Source organism: Mustela lutreola, chromosome 6, assembly GCF_030435805.1.
Source record: "Mustela lutreola isolate mMusLut2 chromosome 6, mMusLut2.pri, whole genome shotgun sequence".
Taxonomy (NCBI): domain Eukaryota; kingdom Metazoa; phylum Chordata; class Mammalia; order Carnivora; family Mustelidae; genus Mustela; species Mustela lutreola.
In genome coordinates, this window is record NC_081295.1 from 96338524 (window position 1) to 96349629 (window position 11106).

Genomic DNA, 11106 nt, shown 5'->3' on the forward strand with positions numbered 1-11106 from the left:
AGTCGGCTCCCTAGATCTACACTCGCTAATCTTGGCTGCATGGTGGGGATGGCTTTGGACCGGACATGAAATCTTTTTTACAAGAATTTGATTAAACCAGATAATAAAACAAAACCAGAACACTTCCTTGTTCCTCGACCTGGGAGGCGCGTCATGGAAAGGAAGAGCGCACACAGTCCCGGGCATTTCAGGGGGCGCTGTGCGAGGGTGTCTTCTGCGCCTCTGACCCAAGAACAGACGGTGGAAACCATACCAGAGCTAAGGCGCAAGAGGGCACAGAAGAGCCATACCACACCAGCAGAGCTGCGGGCGAGGGTGGGAAGGAAAAGGAGGAGCGACTGAGGGGAGGTCAGGCTCCTTTGTCTTTAAAAGGCGAACAAGGCCTGGGCGGACTGTACTGGGCGGTGCAGGAGGCGGGGTCTGCACGGCGGGGGCGGGGCCGGCCTTAAAAAAAAAAGAAAAGAAGAAAAAAAGAAAAAAAAGAAAAAAAGCCCTACCTGTCCCGGACCTGCTGAGCTAAGCGGGAGTTTGCTGCGTGACCCGCCTAAAGGATCTACGAATGAATGAGCCTCCTGTCCCGATGGGGACCTCGAGGCCCCGCGGGGCTGCGAATTTCGCGGACGCTCCGGACATCCTGGGGCGTGCCGGGTCCTGTTCGCGCAAGCTGGGGCGCGGGGCGGCCCTGGCTCCCGGTGGCCGGAATCCCGCGGTGTCGGGGGCGGCAGCGGAGGCTAGGGCGAGTGGAAGCCCAGGCGGGGCTCTGGAGAACCGCCCGGCGGCTGAGAACCTGGACTGTGAGCCCTGGGTCAGAGAGAAAGTGCTCTTCCTTCTGCACCCAGAGAGGTGGCTGGGGACTCAACGGGACCCTGCGCAGGAAGAAGTGGCCGGTGGGGACGATCTTTTCCCGGCGGCCGGAGACGACTGGGAACCCGACGGCCCGTCTCTCTTTCCGCGAGAAAAGCGAGTTTTGGGCAGCCGTGTAGACGCTCCCTTCATAGTTCGGCCGCGGGACCCTGCAGCCCCACCCAGGTCGGTGCTCGTGCGGATTGTGGACTATCAGGCGACAGAAGAAGTCTTGTGGACTGCATGGAGGAAGGGGCAGATGACCGCACGGACCGAGGAGCACTCCATGAGCGCGATCACTTTTCGCACCAACAGGGAGTGAAGCGCCCGGCTGTGGGCGCCAGGACTGCGGAGAACCCCGGGCTCTCCCGCATGGGGAGAGACGCCTCGAGTCCACCTGCGGGGAGATCACCTCGCGGTCCCCAGGGACTGGATTGCCAGAGGATATAAAACAGGAAAGAGGAGCCTGAGGAATGCTGCGGGATGGTGGATGAGCGCGAATCCTTAAGCAGATGCTCTTCCGGGAGCGCCAGCCTGTAATTAGCCGACAGCGAGGACGTTTTAAGAGGCTGGTCAGCGCCGCTGGGAGGCAGGGGACACCCCAGACTGAATGAAGAACTGTGAGCAACATAGTACCTCCTTTGTGTCTTAAATACTGGGACGGTCTGGGGACCTAAGTCATTGGAAGAGGGGAAGGAAAGGTATTTTCGAATTGGTAAAATGTGGGCCTGTTGAAATACGAAAATCTATTTATGGTTAATTCTCACTTTGCAATACAGATTCATTGATCTCTTTCCCTGCCTCCCCGCTCTTTCGGACCTAAATTAGAAGTGAGGGTTGAGGTCCGCTCTCTGCAGAGAGAGGCTTGTTTTAAAGCTAAAAAAAGAAAGTAAAAAGGCATGGGAAAATCAAAATAAAGCAGCAAGTAAACAAAATCTTTCCTTTTTTAAACTTTTTTCTGATGTGCACATTATTTTCTTTTTTTCATTAAAAGTTAGGGGAAAGAAAACTAGGAAAAGAAGAGTAAGAGAACAGAAGACCCAACTTTGAACGTTAAGTGCCATTTAAAGGGGCTTTACTACCCCCAAAGTATCCAGTCGAGTAAAAATGATTTTTATCTGGTTTTTATTTACTTTTACTATTTTAAATTTGGCAGATAAGTCTTATCTAAAGGTAGATGATTTATAGTTTGCCCTAAAATAATTGTATATCTTATTCCTGCCCATTGTTTCTTATTAATAACATTTGTATTTAAAACTGGATTGAAAATACATCCCTCTTGATGCTGTTGGGGAAAAAAGTCTCTTCTGGTGCTACTGAAATGTCTTTTTATTTGTTCCTCTTTTTTATTAAACACCATTTTTATTACCTCTGTAAGTGCTGTGGTCTGGTTTGGAGGTCTGTGAGGAGCAAGCATTCCCTCTAGAGATGAACTCCTGACTTGAGCAGGCTGAAGGAGTATTTGGTTACTGCAAGAACTAACAAAATAAGTGGGACGCTGGCCTTTGAAGAATCAACTGTTGAACTGTACCCCCTACCTCACTCCTCACTCTGTGCTCTTTACTTTCAGTTTTGAAAGGCCCTCAAATATATATCCCTGTTTTACAGTGAGCCAACCTCGGTATTGAGGTCATGTGGCTTAGTTAAGTCACAACGTAGTAATTGCATAGGCTTACTAAGTAGGTAAGAATATGATCTTCTCCCTTCTAAAGGTTTGAGAATGGCCTTCAGGGGAACTTACCTGTAAGGAGTCAAAAGAAGATAGGGCATCCTGGGTTTTCTGACTCATGTTGATGGGAAGTGCTAGAAATGCCTTAATGCTCAGGAGTCCCACCAGAACTTTTGACTGGAGGATCACCGCAGCAGTTCTTAAGACTATGAGACCCACACTTGAGGGAGGAATGCAGCACCTGACCTCATTTGTGTTCAAATGAGGTGCTTTTCTACTTGGTTGTAGAAAAGATAATTTAGGCCCCATAAAGTGAATTATCTTTTCCTCCAACAACTTTTGCCTGGCCCTTGTGTGAGGTTAAACTTCTTGGCAGACTGTTTTCAGGGTTTTCAGGCCTGACTTGGTAAATATGGTTGTGAGTCATTATATGCCCCCAGGTGACTGAGCATTGAATATGCAGTCAGTAAGAAAAGCCTCCTTAACATGGACCCATACATCATTGGTTGCCTTCTCTCTGGAGGCCAACCGGGAAATTTAGCTTCTTGTGTTCAAAACTGTCCTACTTCTTACTGTGACTCTGGGCAAGTGCTTAATCTCTGTGTGCCTCTGTGTCCTTATTCATTAAGTAGAGGTAATATATAGTATTAACCTCATAAGGTTTTTTCCCTAGGATTATGGTAAATGAAAAATAGTTAAAATAATACTTTGCATATAATGAATGCTCAAAGTTAGCTGTGTTGTAATTGTTTAATTCACTTTCATCCCAAGTAGGCTTTAGTCTTTTATTTAATTAAAAAAAAACAGCCAAAGGCATACAACACAAGAAATTCTGTACAACCCAAACTGGTGATTTTTATTGACTCTTTTCTGGATTCCTAAAAGAAAAAACTTCTCTCTAGCTTTTCCCAGCATTTAATGGATCAGTAAATACATCCTTAAATCTCTTAGCAATGACCTCCACGTCTTGTGATATTTATCCTGTGATTCAAAGGCCTAAGGTATACATTGATTGACAGGGTATTTGAGGAGGTTTCAAGTCTGCTTAGCTCCCTGTGGGCAGTAAAGGTTTAAATACTTTCCTTAGGTATCAGGTTTGTTCTCCTGGGATTTTAAATCTGATGCCCTGTTGTCTCAGAAAAACAGAATACACAGAGTTTTCATTTTTTCTCCTTTCTGCTAAAAATGTTCAAGTCAGCTTAACTCATTTTTTTTTCCAGCTTAACTTTTTTTTTTTCAAGATTTTATTTATTTATCAGAGAGAGAGAGGGGGAGAGAGCGAGCACAGGCAGACAGAATGGCAGGCAGAGGGAGAAGCAGGCTCCCTGCCGAACAAGGAGCCAGATGTGGGACTCGATCCGGGACGCTGGGATCATGACCTGAGCCGAAGGCAGCTGCTTAACCAACTGAGCCACCCAGGCGTCCCCCAGCTTAACTCTTTTAGTCCAAATATATTTAGGTTAATTTTATCTCAAGTAAAAATCATTTTTATTATTATCTGTTAAAGATTTTACTTATTTATTTGTCAGAGAGAGTGTACACAAGCTGGGGGAGCAGCAGGCAGAGGGAGAAGCAGCTTCCCCACTGAGCAAGGAGCAGGATGTGGGGATGTGGGACTCAGGCTCTGGACCTTGGGATCATGGCCTGAGCTGGAGGCAGACTCTTAAAGGACTAGGCCAACCAGGTGTCCCTGAAAGTTATTTTTAAAACACTCCCCAACCTCCTTGTTAACTGCCTGTAATGCACTTAATAGATTTTCTTCAAACTGGTATATCCCTGGTAGGAAGTAATAAGTTGAAGCCCTGTTGAATTTACTTCACAGGTTTTCCTGATCCAAGGAGAACCTGGTTGTGAGAGGAGCTGAGCATTCTTTCCCCTTCACAGTGTCCTAAGAGTGAATCCAAAGTGATATCTGAGTGTTCCCAATATGAATAAACCTCTGAGAATGTCTGGGTCTTTGCTCTTTGGTCTTACCTCCGCTTTGTGGAAAAATGTGACCATCTAAAACTGCCTTAGGTGCACGAATCATAGCAAGGATTTCCAGAAGCCATGTGGCCACTCAAGGGACCATAAGGTAAATATCACACAACTGCCATTAGGCAAGTGTTGACCTCTCTGAAGACCTTTGTCCACAACCTCCAAGGCCTTTGAGATTCATACATTTGATTTGATGTTCTTATTCTTGTTAATACCCAATGTGCTTTTTTGCCTATGAAAAAGGAGAGGGACTAATCTTCCTGTTGAAAGAAAAAGTTGTACTCATTGCAGAAAAGTTTGAGGAAATATTTTGCTAGGAAGAAAGACAATTGGGAGTAAAAGAAAATTCACCCTTCCCCCAAATCTCTTAATATTTGGTATGCTTTCAGTCTTGTTTTACGTATTTTACTCTATTTTAATGTGTATTTTATTCTATTTTTTTATGTGTATGTGTATATATATATATATATACACACATTTTCTTGGCATAAGCTATATATAAAATCTGAGTATTATAAACTGAGGTATACGGATACTATTCAGGGGGAACCAGGAGCATGAACATCTCTAAGAATGTTTTTTAATCTCAGACCTCAGTCCAGATCTACTGAATCAGAATTTGCATTCTGACAAGAACTCTGGGTGTTCTCATTAAAGTTTGAGAAACATTGATGTATACGTGCTGTATTTAGTCCTGCTTTATCACTTACAAAAACTAGAAAGTTTTCATTTCCTCCCTGTTCCCCATTCATTAATGATCTTTGACAAGGCCATGGAAATTACCCCACTTTGTAGAATTCGGAAAGCATTTAGAGATTACAGAAGAGTGAAATCATCGATACTGATTTGTGAATCGGCAAGGAGATCTCTAAAACTATAATTTTTTTGAGAGAGTCTTACTATTCTAAAGTTTCCTAATGAAACACTGATCATTGGAATTCAAATTGTTTCTGAAATGTGGTTCTTTTACTGTCTCAGAATGGGAGACAATACTTGTTTAAAAACGCCTTGAGGGAAGAAGGGCAGGAAGTCAGGAAAGAAAGCACAGTTGCCACACTTCTGCAGGCTGAGTCAGGACAGCCAGCTGTGTGCACTCTCTGCTAATGTGTGGGGACAGGGTGGGGAGAAAGGCGGAGCTTGAATGTGAATAAACTGCTTCAGGGGAGAAAACAAAGGCTGTGACTCTTGGACACCCTGACAGGCTTACAGCTCTAGATAGTACTTAGCTCTTTAATTAGGGAGGGTAAATCTTTATAAACTTGCTAGATGAAGATAAGAGAAGACAACAGTGCAGTTTACTTTGCAAAGAAGAAGAAACAGTTCTTATTCACTGTGCTGCCAATATTAGCCACAAAATGGTAGACTTGATCACTTCAAGGCGTGGAATTAACTTCAAATTCAAATTCAGATTCTAAGTGTAAGATAGGATGAATACTTTTTGGGGGAACTGCAACCTTCACAAACTTGGACGGACAGAGGTTCTGGTTTGGTATTGGAAGGGAGTCAGCCAACATCACTTGGCACTTGGCAGGGAAGCAAGGCAGGCAGGGTGGTGAGAAAGCTTGACAGAGACCAAGATGACCTTAAGGCTATCCTCAGCTTGACTAAACTGGGCAAGTCTCTTTCTGACTGCTTCTCCCCCTCCCTTCTCCTAGAGTGGTTTCTTTAAAAACATGCAATTGCAAATTCATTCTTTGCCTTATTGGCATGTAAATCTTTCAACTTCTTGTCTGTTCCTCATCAAAGGAATGTCTTTCTCCAGGGTCTGGGAGCAATCTCTTGGAAATGTAATCAAGAAAGACAGGGTCCCTAACTTCCAGTCTCTGGGAGATGGAAGAGCCCACCTCAATAAGTATCAATTAATCAACAAGATGGATTAATTCAGTCTCTGTCTCCTATTGCAATAATTGCTTCAATTTATTTATAAAAAGTCTTGAATAAATTTTTCCTTGCCTGCTCAATTCTGTCTGGTACAATTTTTCTTTTACAGTAGTGAAAAAAGGAAGGGTTCATATCTGCTCTGGTGGGAAGCTCAGGCTGTTAGCTTGAGAAGCTGTTAGCATGGAGAAGCTGGTGGTGGGCTAGCAAGAAACGCTTTTTATGTGATCTACCTAGGCATGGGTATTACCCAGTGGTCACTGAGGCTGTTGGGGGCGTAAGTCTAATCTTAAGGCTGGTTTGTTGGACAATGTGCCTCAGACCCCAAACCCTGAGTTTTAAAGCTTATTCTATACCCACTGGATTATCCTTATTTTATTTATTATTTTAGAGAGAGAGGGAGAAATGAGCAGGGAGAGGGGCAGAGGGAGAGAATCTCCAGCAGATTCCCTGCAGAGTGCAGAGCTCAAGACTCTTAGATCATGACCTGAGCTGAAAGCAAGAGACTGTTGCTCAGCCGACTGAGCCATGCAGGACCCCAACTTTGAGGTAATTTTGAAAGCTGACTAGGTCAGTGGATATATGGTATAATTAAATTTCCAAATTCAACTTACATGGGAGAAGGGTTGGAGGGTACAATGGGCACAAATAATTTTTCCTAAACCAAGAGAATTTTCAGGGAGGACTACAGAGTCAACTTTGGTAAAGATTGATTGTTTCAGACAGCTGGTCTCCATGTCTCAAAGAAAAGCCTCAGCAATGCCTGTGGACTTCCCATGCCAGCCTCAATATTAATCCAGTTTCCTGGGTTTATGAGGTTCAGGCTACTCGTCCTTCTTTTTTCTTTTCTTTTCTTTCTTTCCTTTTTTTTTTTTTTTTTTTAATTAAAGAATTAGCTTACAATATGACATCAGGTTATACAGTCTTTCTATCCCCATATAACTGAGTGGGAAAATGTGCAAATGTTTAAGTAAAATAAGTCTATGATCAAAATGTTGGAGTGGAAGAAAGGAGATTCTGTGACCTGTATCGAATGGCATGTCAAGGACTAGGTAGTGCTCAGGATTTCTCCCAGGAGCAAAATACAAGCCATGTGTCATCTTCGGAGATCGTAAAACAGTGATAAAGCTGGACTAAAAGTCTGCTTTTATCAATACCAAGTGCTTAGTGATACAGTACTCCTTTCTGAAAAAAACCTCTTGTTGATATAATTTGGTTTTTTTTTTTTTTTTTTTGGTTGATCTAAAGTCTTAAAACTTCCTGATTACTGTTTGAATTTTAATAATAGAGATGTAAGCTTGAAAGTAACACGTTAAAATTTTTCTTTTTTTTTTTTAATGAGGAAGATAATTTATTTTTATTTTTTGAATTTTGGGTTTAGGGGTGGTAGAGGCAGAGGGACAGTGAGAAAGAGAAACCCAAGCAGGCTTCAAACCCAGCATGGAGTCCAAAAGGGGACTTGACAGATCTCACAACACTGAGATCATGACCTGAGCCTGAACAAAGCGTTGGATGCTCAACCAGCTGAGCCACCCAGGCGCCCCTAAGGGGAAGATAATTTAAAAATCTTTTCCCTGTTTTCCCTCTAATATCTCTCTCACACACATGTGGAATCAACTACATCTGTTCATTTTGAGAGTAAATTCCTAAGGGTTCAGAATCTCCTGAACGCACTCAGAGTGCACTTTGTGTTTCCAACCTGTGTATATTCTTGCATTTCAAGATTCAGTATAAACATTATATAGGATTACATACAGCAATTGATTAGGAAAATGACATTCAGTTTCTTCAATTCTGACATTGTATGTGACATTATATATAAAATTTAAAATAAGGAAACATTAAATTGAAAGTTAATTGAATGTAAATTAAATTTAAATAAAACTTAAAATAAGGAAACTATTTTCTGTTGGACAAGTGCAGATTTAGTTCAGACGTAAACTGGATTCAGATAACATAGTTAACATTAAATTCACTTTTTATTCGTTATTTTAAAACTAAAGAGTGAATCAAGAAAATAAAACACTACCTGGGTGGTATAATTTAGTAGTTGTTTCTGTTGCAGACACTTCAATTTTATTAAAATTTACTTATTAGTTACTTGACAGATTTTTACATAAATGATTATTATATCAGACTAACCAAAGGATTAGTTAATTGTTTTACTTTATGATTATTGCCGAACATTCTTGTCTCATACTGGTTTTAAAGATTATCTTCCTTTTAGGGCCAGATTCACCATGTATGCCACTGCTGACATGTGGTCATGAAGTCTCAAACATGGGGGACTAAACGGGTTGGAATTAAAATTCAAGATTTCCTGCCCTCTAATCAGAACTGTTTCTGTTTCCCTCATGAGAGAAAGGAGTCCACCAATTCATGTGAATTCACTGATATGTTACTGAACACCAGTTAGGTACTGAGGGCAACTCAGAAGGTGTAGCTACCTGCATTTGAATGTAATCAAACAATAAATTAAAATTAGCAGGTCCCATTTCTCTGTCACTGATGATTTTGCCTATTAGGTCAACAAAGTCAGGGAAGCTGAGTATCTCCCATCTGACTCATTGTAAAAAAGTTCTGTAGAAAATGCTGCTTTGGGAATGACCAGGAAGGACTTTACATTCCTCTCAGGTTGCCTAAATTTTAGGGAGCTTTTTCCTGGCTCCAGGCTGTGACTACATTTTCTTAGGCCATTTAGTTGAGAAAACTTCACTTGTAAATTATTTCTCTGCCCCTCTGACTTGTAAATCTTAAACAAACAAACATACAAAAATGAAAAACAAACTCTGAACCATTTTATAGCCCAAAAAGTTCTTTCTCAAGGATACCTGGACCCATCCCTTTGCAATGGGGTCATCAAGGAAGTCAGCTACCCTATCTCCTTGTCTCTGTTGGAAGGGGAGGAGCCCAGCTTCAGTGGAGGCCAAGTAGCAAACATCAATGGCCTAATCCTAAAGAAAAATATGTGCCAATTAAGGAGTAACTCAGTGTAGGGGTCACAGGCCTTAGAGCAACCTCCCCACTAACATGTTTTCTAAGTCATCACAACATTTAAAAACTCTTCCCATCAGTCCGTGTTCCAGTGGATTTGAGTTCAGATGAAGTTCTGGTGTCTTTTCTCTATGACAATAGCCTCAAAGTCTTGCTGGGTGGATTAACTTTATCTAGTGCTAGTTTTGCTTTGACAGGGATCAGATAAGAGCAGAAGAGAAACACTTATGTTGATGATGGGGAGATAATTCATAAAGGCTGAAAATGCTTTGTGTCTCAGGGGAACTGACAATGATTTTGTTACTCTGCATCCATGCCTTGCATATGCCCTCGCTGGGACTTCAGGGCACTGGGTGCTGGCAAGTGAGGTCTGCAAATCCCAGTTAAGGGAGGAACAGGAGCAATCACTTGCCGACCTCAGCAAACTGGCAGGACTCATAAGCAATTCTCCGTTGTTAACCACCCTTTTTTGGTGAGTCACAGAATGAAACCAATGTCTTCTATATCTTATGTTTAGTGGGATCCTCACTTAAAAGCTGAATTTTCTTCATTGCAGTTTTGAAAATGTTCATGGGCATATTGGGACAAAGCATTCTCTAGTCATCCTGCCTGAACCAACTAAAACTACCGACTGGTGATACTTAGATGTCTCATATGGCTTGGAGGAAAAGGACGGTTTTGGTTGGAAAGAAAGACCTTAGAGAAGGAAGTGAAGATTCTAGTTGTCACACGTTCTGTCTTAGAGAATGACTGCAAGGAGGCTCTACTGCGTTGATTAGTCCAGGAACCCAGTCTGACCTAACATGAGAACTCTTGGCAATGATGTGGCTGACTGTTTAAATAAAGCTGAAGTGCTTGGCAGAATATCACGTCTGGCGAAATGTAGCAAAGGGGAGTTGGTGTGACGGACCCCATTAAGAACAGGGGCTGCTGCTTGCAATGCAGAGCCTAAGCCTTGGGCAGGGCACGTAGCTTGTGAGGCATTGGTCGAGTGGTGAAGCCAATGTCTGGGGTTAGGTCCAGGTCCAGATGGGAGACCCCGGGGGGTGGTGGCAGGAAGGTGAACTTCTGCATGAGGCTGGTGAAGAACAGGAAAAGCTCCATCTTGGCTAGTGACTCACCAGCACACATCCGGCGCCCTGGAGAGAGACGCAGTGTAGGGTTTGAGACATAGGAGCACAAAAAGCAAACACAATCTGGTGAGAGACAAAAGCTGTCCACATTGATTTCTCCTACTTTAGAATGTGTGGATTAGTGCTGTAGCCTCTTCTGGGCCTCATGGGCTCTGCCAAAGCCCTGGAAAAACAAAATCAAGTACATATGTACCCAAGTACATATGTCCCCCATAACTGCCCCCTATGAGGGAAATAAGCAGCTAAACAAACATTAACAGTTCAGTGTGAAAAATGTAAGGGTAAAGCCTAGTGTGTCATGAGAATAGATAGTGAAGGTACCCAATATAATTTGAAGGGTCAGGGAGGTCTCCTGCTTTATGAGAGCTTTGTATCTCAGCTCTTGTGGCCAGGGTGAGAAGAAGTCAGCCAGCAAAGATGTGGTGGGATGTGGAAGGGTCATGATGTATATCAGGGCTAAAATTATTTGGCTCTGACCTGAGCCTAGAACATGAGATATGGACCCTAAGACCTGAGGCCAGAGGCTACGTAGACCCAAGTCTATTTACCCAAGACTTGGGTCTACGTAGCCTCTGAAAACACATGAAGCATTTTAAGACAAGACACTTGGTT

At 42.8% G+C, this 11106-nt stretch overlaps 1 protein-coding gene across 1 annotated transcript; it reads left to right on the plus strand.

Annotated features, from left to right (window-relative positions):
* The first annotated feature begins 469 nt into the window (after nt 1-469).
* On the plus strand, nt 470-6450 carry LOC131834078 (uncharacterized protein C6orf141-like). The gene has a single exon (XM_059178207.1). It carries the CDS (start codon nt 560-562, stop codon nt 1163-1165), a length of 606 nt encoding a protein of 201 aa, XP_059034190.1. The 5' UTR covers nt 470-559; the 3' UTR covers nt 1166-6450.
* Nucleotides 6451-11106: the final 4656 nt, after the last annotated feature.

Excerpts from the sequence above, each read along its gene's own strand:
- LOC131834078 (XM_059178207.1), top strand. The coding sequence starts at position 560 with ATGAATGAGCCTCCTGTCCCGATGGGGACCTCGAGGCCCCGCGGGGCT.